Source organism: Ovis canadensis, chromosome 21, assembly GCF_042477335.2.
Source record: "Ovis canadensis isolate MfBH-ARS-UI-01 breed Bighorn chromosome 21, ARS-UI_OviCan_v2, whole genome shotgun sequence".
NCBI classification, from domain to species: domain Eukaryota; kingdom Metazoa; phylum Chordata; class Mammalia; order Artiodactyla; family Bovidae; genus Ovis; species Ovis canadensis.
In genome coordinates this window covers 58,828,699-58,846,498 of record NC_091265.1, presented here as the reverse complement: position 1 = coordinate 58,846,498, position 17,800 = coordinate 58,828,699, and the positions used below count along the sequence as shown (strand labels likewise).

Genomic DNA, 17,800 nt, shown 5'->3' with positions numbered 1-17,800 from the left:
CAGGATGTCTTGACTTAGATGTGACCTCAGTTTCCTCATCTGCAAAACAGGCATAACATCTCCCTCACAGGGAGGAGGGGGATGCCGCGTCTCCCCTGCACATGCTGTGACCATCAGCGCCTCTTTTCCCAAGGGTCACTTCCAGGCCCATCTATTTCCTGCCCATCGCTGAGAGCCCAGGTGCCCTGAGGTTGGGCAGGTTTTGAGCTGCCCACCTGCACCCCAGCAGGTCTATCCCCTGATAACGGAACCAACTGCCTGTGTGGCCAAGAGCAGCCTTGGCGGAAGATGCTGGGTGCCTGGGTCATATCAGACTACAGGAAGAGGGGGAGGGGAGGCTTCCTGAAGCAGAGGCCTGAGCCTCTATGAAGGGAGGACAAGAAGAGCCCAGGAGGGAGAAAAGTAACCAGAGTAAGGGGCGGGGGAAGCAGAGTGAGAGCCCAGGGCAGAGGGCAGAGAGGCGGGAGAGCCTGAGGGAGGCCAGAGGGCCTCTGATGTCAGGCCACTGGCAAGACCTCCAGGCAGTTCCTGGGCAAGGAGGTCTCAAAACCCTTTGTTGGGGGCCTGACCCACAATGCCCACAAGCCCATTTTATAGATGAGAAAACTGAGGCTCCAGAAAAAGCAGAACCAGATCTAGGGCCCAGAATCCTCTCTAGCACTGCCCCAAACCACACTGCACACAGGGTCCCTGAAATCCACATTTATTCACATAAAAAAAAAAATCCCCAAAGGAAAGAGAAAGAATGTGACTTCCCGGAGCTCGAAGGCTCCACCCACTGTTCCCTGGGGAAGTGAGGGAGACAACTCCCACTCTAGGGTGTGGGTGTCATGGGGGCGAGGCCCTTCTGGCCAGTGTGACCCACCTAGCACCTTCCCTAGGACTGAGGGCAGGAAGGAGGGGCTGGGGAATGGGGTCCCTGGGGGGTAAAAGGAGGGAGTTAGTGTGGGGTGCTTGCCCTGGTTTAAAAAAATAAAATTTCTAAAGATAAAAAGTTTAAAAAAAAAAAAAGAGCATTTAGTGTCTTAGCCTCCTGCCCTCCTCCCAGCACCCACCCTGGCCTGGTGGCCACCTCTTGCTCAGCCAGTTCAGAGCTTTGTAGTCTCCTCCTGGCTCTCTGAGTCAGCGCCAGGCAGGTGCCCGCTGCTCCCAGGCGCGTGACCGTTGCTGGCACAGGCGACCAGATGCCCGTCCCCCAGTCCCTCCGGTGTCTCGCCCAGCAGGCTCCAGCGGATCTCCTGGGGCAGCCTCTCCCGCTGCTCCTGACACTCCTGGACCAGCTGGGCCAGCAGCTGCAGGAGGAGCAGCGTCAGAGAGGCCAGGCCAGGCTACCCAGTGCTCTGCCCACCTGCCACCTGCCTGCCCCTCACCAATGGCCTCACCTTGGGCTCCTCTTCTGCTAGCTGTTGGAGGACCTGCTGCTGCCCGGCCACAAGGCGTTCCTGCCGCTGCTTCTGGGCCTCCTCCAGCTGTGTGTGGGGGACAAGGGCTCACACAAGGGTCTCTAAGGGAGGGGCCTGGGCCCCGGGGCTCTGTGGGGGCAGAGAAGTCAGGCAGACCCTCTTTCTGAGCAAGAAGGCGAAGGTTCCCGGGGCTGTGTGACCAGGGTCCTGAGATGACTCTAAACAGCAGACTCACAGAGAAAGGATCTAAAGTTCCTCTAGGGTGACGGAACAGCAGGTTGGCACCCAAGATACCAGTTTAGGACGACTGAAGGAACAGGGGTGGGCTAGGGCGGCACCTGAGCTTCACTCACCCGACGGATGGAGTTGACTGACTCAGTGATGTGCCGCCGGTTAATTTCTGTCAGTTCCCTGCACGAAAGCAAGGAGGATGGGCTCAGCGCCCAGGTACGCGCCTGGCCTGCCCAGCACACAACTGGCTCCCAGCCCTGACGCCCTTACGCCTCCTTCTTGTGTTTCTCCCTGGTCTTGGCCTCTGAGATACTGTTGTGGCGCTTCCTGTCCAGGATCTTCTGCAGTTCCTTCTTCTCCCTGGAGGAGCCAGTGGGAGAACAGGCAGGGTCAACGGCAGGACAGGGGTGTGTGTGTGGACACGTGCTTGCCCACCTCGTGGCACCAGGGAGTACCCCCCTCTCCGTGCACGCGTGCGTGTGTATCTGTGTGTGTGTGTATGTCTGTCTCTGCCCACCTCGTGGCACCAGGGAGTACCCCCCTCTCCACGTGTGTGTCTGTGTCTGAGTGTGTGTGTGTCTCTGCCCACCTCGTGGCATCAAGGAGTAGTAGCCCCTCTCCGCGTGTGTGTGTCTGTGTGTGTCTCTGCCCACCTTGTGGCACCAGGGAGTACGCCCCCCCACCCCATCCCGCCCACGAGATCCCCAGCCTTCACCTCTCGTTTATCTCCTTCAGTTTCTTCAACTGAGTCATGTGAGCGTCCAGGACAACCTCCCTGAGCTTCAGCTGAGCCTACAGACACAGGTGGCCGACAGGTGACCCGGGCTGTGACAGGCCTGTCCCAGAGGCAGGTTCCCCCCGCCCCCCACCACATGCCACCCCCCACCTGCTGCAGATGCTCCAGCCTCCGCTCCGCTTCCGTGTCCACCTGGGCCTCCCTCAGCTCCAGCAGACACTGCACCTGTTTCTTCTGGAACTCTTGATACCTGCTAACCTCTTCCTCTTCTGCCCTCTCGTCCTCCCCGCTTCTGTGGGGAGAACCCCTCTGGGTAGTACTCAGGTTGTCACGTGGACCTGGGCCGGGAGGGCCAGGGGACAGGGCAGATGCCCTCCGACCAGCCCGGAGAGGTGGGATCGGTTCCAAGGAGGAGGCCTGTTAGCTCCACACAAATGTTAGGAGCCTCTCTGGGCAACAGTCCCTGGAAACACGCTCTTATGGGGACTTCAAAAAAGGTATCCCTCCTGGTGGAAAGGGGCTTCCCTTGTGGCTCAGCTGGTAAAGAATCCACCTGTAATGTGGGAGACCTGGGTTCAATCCCTGGGTTGGGAAGATCCCCTGGAGAAGGGAAAGGCTACCCACTCCAGTATTCTGGCCTGGAGAATTCCATGGACTGCATAGTCCACGGGGTCGCAAAGAGGGTGGGACCCAGAGTCCTCTGTCTTCCTTGCAGCAAACCTCCTTCCTGGGGGTCAAAAGGGCAGCCCTGGGCCATCCATCTATGCCCACCTAGTGCAGAAGCCCTCATATTCATATTCACATTCACATCCACGCTCAAAGCACATGGGCAGGCGGGACACTCACAGGACACCGGGCCGCTGTCGGCACCTGCTCCCCGCGCGGGCCTGGGCCAGGTTGTCGAGCAACCGGCGCGTGAGGGCAACAGCCTTCCGCTGATGTTTCTTGTACAGCTCCCGGAAGTCTCGCTCTTGCCGGCTCCGGAGCTTCACCAGGGCCTTGTGGCCTCGGAGCTCATCCAGCGGGGCCGGGGCCACCTCTGTGGACAGCAAAGGCGGGCTGGGCTGGGCTGGGGCAGACCAGCCCTGCTGGGGTACCAGTTCCCTCCAGAAGTAGCCCTGCCCCCAGGACAGGCCCGCCCCCTACCTGAGAGGATGCTGGCGATGAGATCATCGCGCTGACCTGGAAAGCAGAGGCAGGGCTGACTGTGAGAAGCTGGAGAAGGGCAGAGCTTTTCCCTCTCTCCGCCTACCGCCAGGCCACCCCTTACCTGGGCTGCTGATGGAGGAGCTGATGGAGGAGCTGGTCGGGGAGGTGGCGGGGCCTGGGGGCCGGCGCGGGGAGGCATCCAGTGGGCTGGGCGTGGGGTGTGGGTTCAGTTGGTACCCCAGCTGCTGAGTCTGGGTCTCCTGGCTTGTCTCCGGGCCAGACTGAGCCTGCGAGGGTGGGGTGGAGAAAGTAGAATGCTCTATGCTCCTTCCAGAAATGCTACTCTCTCCAGACCCTTCTTTTATTTTTTTAAATATTTTGGGGGGAGGGAGCCACACCACGAGAATTGTGGAGAACCTTAGCTCCCCAACCAGGGATCAAACCCGGGCCCTTGGCAGTGCAAGTGCAGAGTCCTAACCACTGGACCACCAGGGAATTCCCCCTCTCTAGACCCTTCCATCCTTTACAACCTCCCTCAGCCCATGGCCCTGGACTCCTCTCATCTGTCATGTGGGGGCTGTAAGAATACCTCCATGAGAACAAGACACGCATTTCTAACCCCTTTTTGCACGTGGGGCATGGGGAAGAGAACGTGAGATCGTGTCTCTAGGATGCAAGGCCTCACTGCATATGGTTAGGAACTTCTAGATTGTTCTGGAAAGCCCTGGCCCAGCCCCAAGTTCCCTCCTGTCTCTGAGTCCCCCCTCCACCCTTGCCCACAGCTGCTCATCTTCCTCAATGCTTAGCTCCTGATTAAATCAACGAAGGAAGTGACCGCAGAGGGGGCACTAGTCTCTCCCGCTAATAACTCCAGGCAGCCGGCTCTCTTCCCTGCTGCCGCAGGCCCCCAGGGGACCGGGCCTAGATGTGCGGCCAGCCTCTGCTCCTGACCCCTCCCCGCAGAAGCCACGGCCGTCTCATGGCTCCCAGGACCACGCTTGAAAAGCTTTTAGGGCTTCCAACTGCCCTGATGAAGCGGCTGAACTCTGCACCCTGGCTTTGAGCCTGCCAGCAGCCAACAGAATTCTAGCCCTGGACAGTCCTAAAGGCCTTTCTCATGCAGAAGGGATTTCCACCTCCTTAGAACGTGTGGAGTAACCCCAGGCAGCTGAGCCTCCTGAACGAGAGAGTCCAGAAGCCCCAGCCGTGCAGCGTGGTGGAAGGGCGCTGAAGGCAGAGCCCAGGGCTGGAGGGACAGTGTCGGTGAACCCATGAAGCTGGCATCAGCAGCAAGCAGGGTACAGGCCCCTCGGGGAGAAGCGTCCTACCGCCAGCTGGGACTGGCATGGGCAGTGCAGACGGAGGAGAGCGGAGAAAGCGGCAGGGTGCTTCCCCGCCAGGGCTGGGCCCAGGGGTCAGCTCTGACCACTCCCCCACCCTGACCCCCAGGATCCAGGTGAGCCTGGGCCCTGCTGCCTCCTGCCTGTCAAGAGCACAGGCAGACAGACCCCTCCAGGCATCACTGTGCCTGCCCCTGACCTGCCCGGGCTCACCTCGCTCTCCCCAATGAGGGCAGCCAGCTGCTTGGCCCTCTGGTCCATCAGGCTGACATGCTTGATGGGGTTGATCAGGGCCTCTGCATAGTCTGGGGGTGAAGGGGCAGAGGGCAAGGGTCTCAGAGACAGAACCCCGGGGACCCACACCCTCCCCAGCTCTGGTCTCATGCAGGGACCACAAAACCACCCTCAGATCTGTTTACCACCCACTTGGAGCCACCAGTCCCAGCCACTCCCAGGCCCTGGTGGTGTCCTTGTCCCCACCCTGCCTGGCCTGGCCTGCCCCAGCCCCGTGCGGCTCACCCTGGTGGTCATCAGGGATGTAGTCGGAGGCCTCGGTGTAGATGAGCAGGGCTGGCAGGCACAGTGGCTGGTTGGCCTCATTCCGCAGGCAGATGTAATGGTACCCTGGAAGGGCAGGAGGGAAGGGGGCTGAGCACAGGTCCCCACACACTGTGCCCCCGCAATTGCCCAGAGCCCAGATGGTCTCACCTGAGCGGATGGCGGAGACAGGCAGGATCCGGTGCCCCACGAACTTGCCCCCCTCCTCAAAGGCCGCGATGCGCAGCGAAGCCAGCGTGGGCAGCACCACCTGAGGGCCCAGACTGGTCTGAGCCACGGCTGACCATGGCCAGCAAGTCCGCCACCCAGAGTGGGCCCCTGGACCACATGATCCAACCACAGACCATCAGTCACCATCGCCACTGAGCCAATGGTGGACCCGCACCTCCGCAGCCTGGCCAGAGGTGGCCAGCGTTCCCCAGAGCCCTGAGTCCAGAAAACAGGCAGACAGACCCCTCTAGGCATCATTATGGCGGGACGGGTCTGGTCACTGCCGGCTTAGCACCTAGAGCGAGCCATGCATGAGACAGGCCGCATCCTTGGCAGGCCCATCCATCTGGGAGGCGGGGAGAAGTTGGGGTGAGCGTCCAGCGAGTCCCTCCTGCCTGGGAGAGGAGGTGGGCTATGCCCCCAGGGGGCTATGGGACCTCCTGCCATTTCAGCTTCCTGTCCCCACACCCTGACCCCACAGAGGACAGGGAGCTCCAGCCTGACGTGGGGACAGGCAGGACCTGGGTGACAGGCCTAGCCTCAGCACCCCTGCCTCTGACCCCCGACCATACGGTGCTCCTGTTTCCCCACCAGGAGAGCCCAGCAGGTCTGGGGTGACAGCCCTAGCCTCGGCACCCCCGTCTCTGACCCCCGACCACCCGGTGCTCCTGCTCCCCCACCAAGGGAGTCTGGCAGGTCTGGGGCTCACCTTGGGGAAGTCGAATGGCTCCTCATCCCACACGGGGTTGAACGAGTTCCCCTGTGAGGTCCGCGTGCGGTACTTGCGCCGTGTGTCAACAGGGAGCCCGAACATGTCCACCTCCACGTAGATGCCCACCTTCCTGTCGGACAGGAACTGCCCCGAGATCACCTGGGGGGCCAGGAGGGTGAGGAGGCTGCTCAAAAGTCCCACCCCCAGGACACCCTGGCCTGCGCCCTTCCCGGCCCCACCTTGACCCGCACGGCATTGGCCACGATGCCGTCCACGATGACTTCGGTGAAGGGGTCAAAGGACTTGTCCGGCCGCCGCATGAACTCAGGCTTGAGTAGGTAGCCACTGCGCCCATTGTACTCAAACACCCCGGCGTTGAGCTGCATCGGCACATCTGGGCGGGGGGGGTGCACGACATGGGGAGGGCGAGGGTCAGCAGATGGAACAGGGTCAGGGGTCAGGAAGGACACTGCTGTGCAGAGCAGTGGAGAAACCAGGGGTCATTCAGGTCAGATCAGATGGCATCCAGGATCCAGACTCCAAGAATACTGGACAAGGGACCAGGTCTAGCATCTGCCAAGGTCAGGGGTTAGGGTCAGCCGAGGTCTTGGTTGGATTTGGGGATCTGGGATTAGATAGAGTCAGAGGTCCCTGTAGTCAAGATTCACAGAGTCAGGGGGCAGAAGTTAGTGAGGCTGGGGGCCAGAGGTCAAAGGTCAAGGCAGGGCAGTGCTCACCCAGGGTCTGGAAGTTGAGTGCAACGAGCTGGCAGCCCACGTTCCAGAAGAGCTGGGGCATGTAGTTGGACGAGTCCACGCGGGTGCCCTTGGGGTAGATGCGGCTGAGCTGCTGCTTGTTGTATCTGAAGTTGGCAGTCAGGGACCACAGGCAGGTACCGGCCCCGCATTCTGCCTTGAGCCCAGTGCTCCAGGCCCATCCTCGGCTCCTGTGAACACACCTCCCGGCCTTGGCTCAAGCTGCCCTGCAGTCCCCCACTTCTCAGCTTAGGCCCTGGGCAGTCTCCCAGACCCGCTCCCAACCCAGACAGGGGTGCTCGAGAGTCAGGAGTGGCAGAACCACCCGAGCCTGCCTCCCAGGGAGCAGCCCCACCCTGGCCCGCCAGACCGCCAGCGTGGAAGGATACTCCACAAACTCCATGGGGCTCTTGGTCAGTTGCTCCATGGCCTTGGTCTCCACGAAGGATGACATCTCGAAGCACTTGTTCCTCTCTGGGGGGTGGAGGTGGGAGGGGATCAGAGGCAGAGCCCGACTGCCTCCCCCTCCCCCACCCCTCCCCCCACTCACTTCGAGCAGCCTCGAAGGACTTGAACTTGACAGGCTCAATGTAGTTGACGAGTGTGGACATTTCCTCAGTGGCGTTGACCTCACTGCTGGCAGTGCCCTGCGGCCCCCAGTCGCAGGGTCAGCGGTTCCGTGCCCCCCAGCCGGGACTTGGAAGCTCCCTCACCTGCCCCCGCACCACAGAGGAAGCGCTGACCCTCCTCCCAGCCCGGCCACAGCCTGTCCATCATAGTCCCATGCGCCCCACAACCTTCTCTCTGGGCCTTGCTGACCGGGCCCTGGACCCCACCTTCCCGGTCTGCCTCCTGCCCTGCTGATCCTTGGAAGCTGGAACTCCTCAGCCAACCTCAGGGGTTCAATTATTCACATGAGGGTGAGCCCCCAAATTCCCACCCCTACTCTCATTTCCAGCCACCACCTTGCCACCTTTTCCTGGTTACCTCACAAGATTCCCCAAGCCTTGCGACCTGAGCTTACTCACCTCTGCCCACACCCATCCCCACTCTGGGCCTCTCCCAAACCCAGTCTCAGCACTGACCTTTCCTGTCACCGCCTTTCCCCAGAACTCAGTGCCCCTCCCTCCTCCACACTCTCTGGCCCTGCCACAGGGCCTTGGCACAGCCCCCCTTCCTCAGTCTGCTCACCCAATGTCCTCGAAGAGGTCTGACTCCCCACTCCTCACCCCGGTTCTGCACCCTAACTCACCCCTCCCAGCCCATATCCCAAACACAGTTTTACACTCGTTTCCACACCTGTCTACCTAAGACCCTCCCCCACTCCACACACACCCCCCCATGCGTGAACTGTGGGAGGGCAGGTGGACCCAGTGCTCAGGGCTGTGCCTGGCACAGTCAGGGCTCAGCCCACTTGGGAAGTGAAGGCATGCCGCCACCCCCCATCCCACTCGCAGGCCTGACCTCATCCGTGGTCGGCTTTTTGGGGTCCGTCTGTTCCTCCTCTTCCTCGTCCTCCTCCTCATCCTCCCGGTAGGCAGGTCCAAGAGCATCAGGGCCCCGCTGCAAACCCTCCTCCCCCAGAGACTTCCGAGGCTCCAGGCTGGGCTTCTCGAGGCCCGCCTCCTCCCCATTGCTCAGGCCTGGGCAGCTGTCAGAGCTGGGGGACCCTGCAGAGGACAAGGCCATGGGGTCAGGGGTCAGGGCACACAGTCGCTCAGGAGCCAGGAAGGGTTGGGCCCGGGGGGTGCAGAGCTGCCTCACGGAGTCAGGAGTTGAATGGGATCAAAACCAGTCATAGTGTAGAGGAATCAAAGGTCAAAGGTCAGGGTGCATCTGGAGAGATGTAACTAAGGGAGATAGGTAGGGTGGCTCAGAAGGCTGAGAACTGGGATACAACAGCCTTGACAGTAGCGGGGGGGAGGATGACAAGGTGAGGTGTCAAGTCAGGGGTCAGTTAGGGCCACACCCCATGAAGGGGCTTAGGGAGGTGAGCAGTCAGGGGTCAGATGGAAGAGGGACCTCAATAAAGTGAGAGGTCAGGGTGAGCTGAAGAGGACCCGCTGGGAGGGTATACTCAGAAGGGGTCTCAGGAGAGAGATGGTTCACTGAGGTCAGAGGTCAGAGGTCTGAGTCACAACCTGGTTGAGGGGAAACACCTCTGTGAGGTGCTAGCTGGAGGCTGAGACTGAAGGGTCAGAAGGTGGATGGAACCACATCCCTGGCGGCAAGTGGCTCAGAGAGGGGAGAGGTCAGGCTGGGAGCAGAAGGCACATCTCCAGGGAGGGCTGGGCTCAGAGAAGTGGAGACTTAGGGTCGGGACTGGGGTTGGAGGTCAGGCCAGAATCTCACCAAGCTGGGGCGAAGAGGGCTCGGTGGTGGCAGAGCTCTCGCTCAGGGCCGAGTTGCTCTGCTCCAGCGGCCGCTTGCGCACAGAGCTGTCAGGGACGCCGCTGCCAAGCCGGTGCCGCTTCTTGTTCTTCACCAGGATGCGGCCCATCAGGTCCTGGGGGCTGGGCAGGGGGACGCCCGGGGCCAGCTGGTGGGCATGGACAGGTCAGTGTCTGCTGGGCGCCCTAACGCCCACGCTCCACCCCGGCTCTGAGCCCCATACCGGGTACTTGTCCAGGGGGTCGATGAGCAGAGCATCCCCAAAGATGGAGCGGCAGTACTCGGCCATCTTGGCCTGCTGTTTCGCCCTGTGGGGCCAAGGTCAGAGGTCAGAGGTTCCTGGGGTGAAGCTGAAGTCCCCAGAGTGGGTCACAGGCTGGCAAGATCACTGAAAGGGTCACCCTCTCCCAGGGTCAGAGGTCATAGGAGCAATCCAACAGTGCCATGGTGAGTGGCTGTCCCTGGGTCAACAGGAACTCCCCTCGGTTGAGATCGGGGTCCCACTCACGAGTCCACGTGGTTCTCAAAGGAGAGGATGACGGGGTAGGGCGAGGTCTTAAAGGCGGTCTCCGCGATGGCCTCGAGCACGTCTCTCAGCGGCACCTCCGTGGTCATGGTGAAACCATGTGTGATGAACGGCTCCTCCTCGGGCGGCCGCCCCTTCCACACGTCTAGCTCCACGCAGCGGCAGCCCCACAAAAGCGCCTGCCGGTACATCTCCACCGACGAGGTTCCGGCCAACTGTCCCGCTGGAGGCCAGGCTCCATCACCACCAGTCCCCAGCCAGCCTGGCTCCTCACCCTCCTCCCCAGGCCTGCGCTGAGCTGGGTGGGGCCGTGCCGGGGACGCAGAGCCCTGTGGTGGCCTGGCCTGGGCTTGCTTTGTCTGGCCAGCTGCTGATCACTCCTTGATTCACTGTGGAACCGGCATCACCTCTCCCCAAAGCCCCAAAGCCAGGCAGAGTCAGCATCCACCGGCACTGGCTGACAGGTGGGGCCCTCCACCTCCAGGTCTCACCCTCTCTCAGATGAACTCCCATCACCCCCATCCCACTGGCCTGAACTGGGAGTTGTCCCCAGCACCCCCACGGCCCCCTGCTTCCCTTTCTTCCCTCCACGGTGGCTGCCCTGGAACAGCCTCTGTCACCTCCTCCTGGGGACAGCAGGCTCCTCCCTGCCTCCCATCCAATCTCTGTGGAGCACTGGGCGTCATCCTTCTAAAAACATACCAGGTCACATCACCTCCCCCTGCTCAACACCTTGCAAGAAGCCTTCCCATTCACTCAGGATCAGGGCAAATTCCTTCCATTCTTTCCGTGCCTCCAGGGCCCCTCTCGTGGATACCTGCCCCACCTCACCCCACCCCGCCCCACCCCACCTCTTGGCCTCCTTTCAGCTTAAGAGCACCAGGTGGTCCCCAGTTCCAGCCCCCCACCCCCCCAATATACAGGCTGTCCTTCACAGGGCAGGTGCAGGCCTCAGCCCTTCCCCTGGGGAAGCCTCCTAGACCCCCGGGGAAACCCATGCAGAGAAGCCTGCTCCCCAGGACAGGCTTGCTATTTCTGGCTTGCTTCCGCAGCATGGGCCACCCCAAAGGGAGGGAGGCATCTAAGGACCAGAGGGCAGAGGTCACGCTAGGATGGGCACACTCACCCGTGAGATAGGTGTTATGTGAGGAATTGATGAAGTAGGCACTGAGCGGCTGGGTCATGTCTGCGCTCAGATCCAAGGCCTCAAGCGGCAGGATGCCGTTCTCCTCACCTCCCAGGTAGCGGCTGAAGCCCTCCATGGACATCTGGTCTGGGGGGCAGGGTGGGGTCAGCAGGGTCAGTGGGGCCCCTCCCGCCTTGCCCCCAGCTCCCACACTGGCTCACCTCGCTCCAGGAACTGCTTGTTGGGCTCATACTTCTCGATGAGCAGCCGGGCCTGGGAGGGCCGCAGAGGCGGGTACAACACTTCGTTGAGCCGTGGGTCCCGCTGCTTCTGGTTGATGAAATCCATGAGCTGCTCCAGTGTCAGGTAAGGTTTGCCCTTGGCGCCTCTGGAGGGGACGGGATGCTGGGTTAGGCTGCAGCCTCACCAGCCCCTGCTTCAAACCCTCACCTGGGGAGGAGTCAGAAAGTCGGTGCCTAGTTCCAGAGCCCTCTGATGGGGACGGGGGCCAGTCTCAGCCCCTCCGGGCCTGTTTCCCCATCCACTCTCCTGACCACTTGGTGCCGAAGCTGGTATCAATAAGAGCTTTGGAAGCCACCAAGGGCTTGGCCCACCACGCCGTGCCTGCCTGCAGTTCCTGAGCCCAACCTCAGCTCCAGGGTCACCCACAACACATCTGAGCCAATGCATTCTGGTCCCCAGCGCGGGGGACCTCCTGCTGTCTCAGGAGCATCCCTGGCCAAGAAAGGTCAACACAGAACTGTCCACAGCAGAGCCCCAGGCAGCCTTGAGCACAGCCACAGCCCAGCATGCAGAGACCCCCGAGAGCTCCACCTCCCCTCCCGGGACTGGAAGGAACGCTGCTGCCGGCAGAGGCCAGACGCAGCACACGGGGGCCAGTGGGCAGGTCAGCCCTGCTCACATCTCCAGCAGGATCTTGTCAATGTCCGGCCGCAGACACAGCTTGTTCAGGAACCGCTCGAAGATTTCCAAGGAAAACTCGTCAGGCCGGATGGACTCGCTCTAGGGGCCAGGAGTGGAGAGTCAGAACCCAGGGTCAGTCAGCCCTCAAAGGGCAGGTGCCCGCTGTGACACCCACCCAACCCCTGGCCCCAGGCCCCTCACTCGGTTGAAATTGAGGCCACAGGATTCCAGTGCAGTTTCTACCCGCTTCTTGTCTGCTGAGAACATCTTCAGGATGCTGAGCAGATGGGAGGAGTTAGGGTCAGTGGGGCAAAGGTCACCAAGGTCAGAACAGCAGAGGAGGTGCTGAGGAGGGAAAGGGGTGCTCACTTCTTGACTGGAATCCGTCCATCCTGGTTTACCTGCAGCTTCAGCTTCGTGTATCTGGGGAGACAGGTGGGAGGGTCACGCCCTGGGACAACAGCCTCCTGGACCCCCCACCATGCACTCCTGCCCCGCGCTTCCCCAGGGCAGGCCCAGGGCTCACGCTTTGCGCAAGAAGGTGTTCCGGGAGGCGTTCTGAGCCAGGATGTTCATAGCCAACTTGAAGAGCTCCTCGGACCAGACCTGAGGGGTCAGGATCCAGGAGCAGGGAGTGAATGGGGGACAGAGGGGCTGGCTCAGCCACTGTCGGATACACAGGAAATGCTTAAAAACCGCTTTGTCAGAGGATGATTAGAAAAAGGGGCAGAGAACAGCCTAGTACACAGCAGGTGCCTATTAAGTGATGGCCAACTCAGCAATGAGGCGGTAGCTCCCCCAGGCCCAGCCATCGATCCCAGCCCACCTTGGCTGTATCGTCCTGCACGGCCATGAAGTTCAAGAATGTTGTATTCACTGGGTCTGGCCCAGCCACCACTGTCATCAGCTTCTCCTCCAACCGGGCATCAGGGCCCCCGAAGCCCAACACCTCCCGGATCTTGGGGTCCTGAGTAAGTGAGAGCCACGGGTGAAGAGGGCTGTCCCCTTCCCCTACTGCCTCACTCCCATCCATAACCTGGGCCCCATCACTCACCTTGGGCAGGCGGGCATAACGGCCCGTCCTGGTGTCCCTGATGGAACTGATGTCGAGTGTGTCCACCTCCTGCGGAAACCAGATGCCACGGTGGGTCTGAGAGGCTCCAGGATGAGAGCCGGAAGCCCCCAAGCTCCCCACCCGGGCCAGGGAGTGCTCACCCCCTGCTTTAGCCCCAGTCTTAGCCCCCACCCATAGCACTTCCTGTCCAGGGAACTGTGGGAGAGGTCAGGCAGCAGCGAGGCCCCACCCCCAAGGGCAGGGGCAGGGAATGATTTCGGGGGGTCTGGGGCAGGGGCCCTAGACCCAAGCAAGCTGTGCCAGCGCCGCCCTCACCATGTTGGGTCCCGTCCAATACAGGAAGAAGCCATTGGAGTCCACACGCAGGGTTACCAGGTTCCGACTGGAGGCCTCCTGGGGACGAGATGGATGGCAGGGGTCAGGGAGTGAGGGCTGCTGCCCAGGTTTGGGCCCTGGCAACCCAGGCCCATCCACTCCAATCTTTCTGCAGTGAGCGAAGATGATGGCGCAGCCAGGCCACCGGCCCTTTGTGGCTCCTTTCAGTCCTCAGGACAAAGCTGAGTTCCCAGGCCCCTCCCAGCCCCACCTCCTTGCCCTAAGACTCTGTCCCACGGACCACTAACTGTCCACACCCCGTCCCCAGGTTTTGCATCGTTGTTCCCGTGCAGGGATATCTTCCTTTCTTTCTTTACCCATGAAATCTGATCTGCCTCCTTGGAGAGGCCTCCCCAGACCCCAACCCTGGGCTGTTTCCTCAGAAGGTCTGAGAGGTCCCTGGTGGCTGAAGCCCCCACAGCCCCCTTGGGAATATTTATGGAATGAAAGAAGAGGGTTTGGAAGCCTGACCCTCATGGTCCTCTGTGTCCCTCAGGTCCCCAGGACAGCCAGCCACCCCTTACATTGGCCTCAAAATCCATTACCCCCCACTCTGCACCCCACTGGAGTCCCACAGCTTCGAGGCTCCCCCCACCCATCTTACAGCACAGACTAAGTCTCCTTGGACAGGTACTCATCCTGCCCTCAGGCCTGGACAGTGAATTCAGCCCTCACTCAAACAGCCTGGTGGGAGGGCAGCAAAAGGGTGCACTGGCTCCATTTCTGAGAAGAGCCACCCTGTGTGACTCAGGACCAGCAGCAGTGGGGAGGGGGTGGTGTCATCAGCAGCTAAGACTCAGCCAGGGCCCAAGTGACCAAGTGGCCACAGGCAGAACTCTCCTGTGGCTGTTTAGCTGCTAAGTGGTGCCCGAGTCTTTGCGACCCCTTGGATTGTAGCCTCTCAGGCTCCTCCGTCCGTGGGATTTTCTAGCCCAGAATGCTGGAGTGAGTTGCCATTTCCTTCTCCAGGAGATCTTCCTGGAGGGGAGTTTGAACCCAGGGATCAAACTCGCATCTCCTGCATTAGCAGGCACTGGCAAGCGGATTCTTTACCACTGAGCCAGGAGGGAAGCCCAGAACTCTCTTGCCCCTGCCTCACCCTGGTGCCACTCCCAAGTTACTGCTCACTGGTGGTCAGTACAACAGCTCACCCTCCCTTCTGCTTGCCGGGTACAGGTCTAAGCACTCGTTATCTAGGGGCTCACTTGGTTCTCTAAACATCCTATGAGGTTTGCGCTACTGTTCTTCTCATTTTACATTTGAGAAGACTAAGGCACAGAAAGACTATGCAGCTTTCCCAAGGCCAAGGAAAGGAGCCAGGATGTGCACGCAGGCAGTATGGCTCCAGGGCTTCCCTGGTAGCTCAGACGGTAAAGAATCTGCCTGAAATGCAGGAGACCCAGGTACAGTCCCTGGGTCAGGAAGATCCCCTGGAGGAGGAAACAGCAACCCACGCCAGTATTCTTGCCTGCAGAATTCCACGGACAGACGAGCCTGGTGGGCTACAGTCCATGGGTTCACAAAGAGTCTGGCATGACTGACCGACATTACTAGCATGGTTCCAGAGGCTTTCCTGGTGACTCAGCGGTAAAGAATCCACCTGCTAATGCAGGGAATGTGAGTTCGATCCCTGGATCGGGAAGATCCCCTAGAGGTGGAAAGAGCAATGCACTCCAGTATTCCTGCCTGGGAAACCCCTTGCCTGGCAGGCTTCAGTCCATGGAGGGTTCAACAAGACTGAGCAATTGAACAACAATAACAAGTGTGGCTCCCGAGTCCCAAGGTTTGGGAAGCAGGGAACCAGGACCTCTGCCAGACTCCCAGCTGCTGGCCTCAGCCGCCACCCCACCGTGGGGCCTGGGATCAAGTCTCTGTTCTCCAGACTCAGTTTCCATCTGCAGGAGGATGGGGACTGCACTGCTGCTGCTGCTAAGTCACTTCAGTTGTGTCCGACTCTGTGTGACCCCATAGACGGCAGCCCACCAGGCTCCCCCGTCCCTGGGATTTTCCAGGCAAGAACACTGGAGTGGGTTGTCATTTCCTTCTCCAATGCATGAAAGTGAAAAGTCAAAGTGAAGTCGCTCAGTCATGTCTGACTCTTCGCAACCCCATGGACTGCAGCCTACCAGGCTCCTCTGTCCATGGGATTTTCCAGGCAAGAGTATTGCAGTGGGGTGCCATTGCCTTCTCTGGGGACTGCACTAGCCCCGCCCATCTTAGGCTTTGCTTAGGAAAGATGGGAGACTGAGCTGGAGGCAGAGGGGACGGCAGCTTGGGAACTTTTGGGGTGCTTGGGCCTCCCCACCTCACTGGGCTGACACCTACCCTCAGCCTTCTCTGGGACTACCAACCCTGCCCTGGGGCTCAGGGGCCCCCAGTAGTGTGAAGAGGGGCTAGTCCTGTGGGCACTGCCTCCAGAGCCTCCCTCTAACCCTCCTCAGGGGCCCGGTCTTCAAAGGCAGCCGGAACCCCAGCCTCTCAGGCCCCAAGTCCTTGTCAGCAACCCCCACCCCACCCCCAGGGCCCTCTCCCTGTTCCCACTTCCTTATTTGGGTTTATCACACTGGAAGGAAAAGGAGAAACTTTTCCCTTCAAGCCGGCCTGGGGGGAGGGGTCTACCCTAGTCCCAGGGGCGCCGGGACACCCTCTAGGGCACACCTGTTACCTCAGGCCACGCCCCCAGCCCCTCCCCCAGCTCTCACGCCTACCCGCCCCACCCAGCCGGAAAGGAGCCGGGAGTCTTCCAGGCCTCCGGCCTGGCTGGGAAGGAGCAGCAAGGAAGCTCAGGCCGGCGAGGAGGGGCCCAGGGGGCAGGGGCGGGGGCGCTGTGGAATCGAGCGTGAGGGGCAGGACCCGTCGCCGAGCCGCAGGTGGGAGCGGGGCCTCGGGGATGCAGCAGGGGCAAGTCAGATAAAGGGGGGCCAGGATTTATTGGGCTTCAAAGTCCCGGTGCTAAGGAGTGGTGAGCAAAGTTCCCCCGAGGTGGAAGAACTTGGGGGGCAAAGTCTGCACGTGGGGTGACTTGGTACTCCCACCAGAGCGAGGAGCTGGGCTGGGATCTAGAAGCAGGGCAAACGGGTGCCAGCCAGAACAGGGTGAAAAAGTGATGAATGGAGAAGAATGTTCAAACTAGGGTAAGAGGAAGAGCAGGGTCCCAGAGGCACCCAGTCAGAATGGGGGTACGCTAAGCCAGAGTGGGGGCCATGGTTCTTGAGCCAGACCGTCCAGTGCCGGGCAGGGGTCTGGTGACCAGGCCAGGCTGGGGGAACGAGAATTAGACAGGCAGGGAGAGGTGAGAAGGACGAGTGAAAACGCGGGGGCTAGGATTTATTGGGGTTCGAAATCTCCGAGCCAAGGAATAAATGTCAAATTTTCCGCAGATGAGGGGCTGGACTGGCGGGTGGGGGACAAAGTCTTCCTTACGGGGACGATTGGGGACTCAAGTTTCCGGAGCGCAGCCAGGCTGGGATGGGGGTGGCGCGGTGATCAGGCCAGTCTGGGCCGGGGGTCCCCGGCGTCTGACGGAGCAGGCGTGACAGAGTCCCCGGATCTGGGAGGAGCAGGGGGCCCCTGCACTCACCTCGTCCCATTTGATGAACTTACTCCCGCGCCGCAGGGTCTCCACGACGGTGGGCGGCTCCAGCTGCAGCGCGTGGACGCCGGGCCTGGCGCCCGCCATAGCCAGGCCGGGGGCGGGTCGGGGACCCGCGGAGCCCCGACGGGGACCCGACGGCGCCGCTGTTCCCTCCGCGCGCTCCCGCACGGCCCGCTCCGGCCCGGCGGCGTCTGCGCCCGCCCGCCAGCCAGTCTGTCCCGGACAGACCAGAGAATCGGCGGGGCCCGGCCGGGGCGGGGCGGGGGCGGGGCCGCAGCGGGACCGCCCCCTCCCACAGCGTCCGGCCGGCCCGCTTCGCGTCGGCTCCCCCTGGCGGCCGGGGCGGCGACTGCAGCCAGAGGAGGGATGGGACCCCGGGCGCGCCTGGACTGAGGCACTTCTGGGGGAACTCAGCTGAACCGGCTCGGGGTAGAGGGAGGGCGCTTAGGGATCGGGGTGTAGCTAGGGGGACTGGGTGTAGAGGGCGCTGCTGAAGACCGGCGCTGGGGTCAGCCCACTGTTTCTGAGGGGCAGGGGCGGGGATATTACCAGAGAGCAGTACTTGGGCCTGGGGGAGAAGAGACCTGCTTGCCTTCCAACGACTCCTGCAGCATTTAGCTAAGTGCTGGAAAAGCCACTCCCACCCCCCCTCTCTGCCCTCACATAGCCTCACCCCCTCCACCAGCAGCTCGGT

The 17,800-nt window shown here is 61.4% G+C and overlaps 1 protein-coding gene and 1 non-coding gene across 2 annotated transcripts; both read right to left on the bottom strand.

Moving 5' to 3' along the window:
• Positions 1–687: 687 nt before the first annotated feature.
• Positions 688–17,418, bottom strand: PLCB3 (phospholipase C beta 3). Its single transcript, XM_069566103.1, has 31 exons — positions 17,092–17,418; positions 13,452–13,529; positions 13,116–13,184; positions 12,888–13,028; positions 12,588–12,667; positions 12,431–12,484; positions 12,263–12,338; positions 12,060–12,160; positions 11,359–11,525; positions 11,138–11,284; positions 9,994–10,234; positions 9,709–9,793; positions 9,447–9,633; positions 8,559–8,764; positions 7,645–7,741; positions 7,484–7,568; positions 7,077–7,201; positions 6,579–6,733; positions 6,337–6,498; positions 5,568–5,667; positions 5,379–5,483; positions 5,073–5,164; positions 3,641–3,806; positions 3,517–3,552; positions 3,217–3,409; positions 2,521–2,662; positions 2,350–2,426; positions 1,905–1,994; positions 1,757–1,814; positions 1,383–1,469; positions 688–1,292 (listed from the first exon to the last, which is right to left on the bottom strand). The coding sequence occupies exons 1-31, from the start codon at positions 17,188–17,190 to the stop codon at positions 1,089–1,091; spliced, it is 3,705 nt and encodes a 1,234-aa protein (XP_069422204.1). The 5' UTR covers positions 17,191–17,418; the 3' UTR covers positions 688–1,088.
• Positions 3,942–4,014, bottom strand: TRNAA-UGC (transfer RNA alanine (anticodon UGC)). The gene has a single exon. It is a non-coding gene; the product is annotated as a tRNA-Ala (tRNA).
• Positions 17,419–17,800: the final 382 nt, after the last annotated feature.

What these genes read in the sequence shown, in the direction of transcription:
- PLCB3 (XM_069566103.1), bottom strand. Translation starts at nt 17,190, where the DNA reads ATGGCGGGCGCCAGGCCCGGCGTCCACGCGCTGCAGCTGGAGCCGCCC. An exon ending in AGCCCCATGGAGTTTGTGGA is followed by an intron (nt 7,202 to 7,483) that starts GTATCCTTCCAC and finishes TGCCAACTTCAG; the next exon opens with ATACAACAAGCAGCAGCTCA. An exon ending in TAGCAGAAGAGGAGCCCAAG is followed by an intron (nt 1,293 to 1,382) that starts GTGAGGCCATTG and finishes CTCCTCCTGCAG; the next exon opens with CTGCTGGCCCAGCTGGTCCA.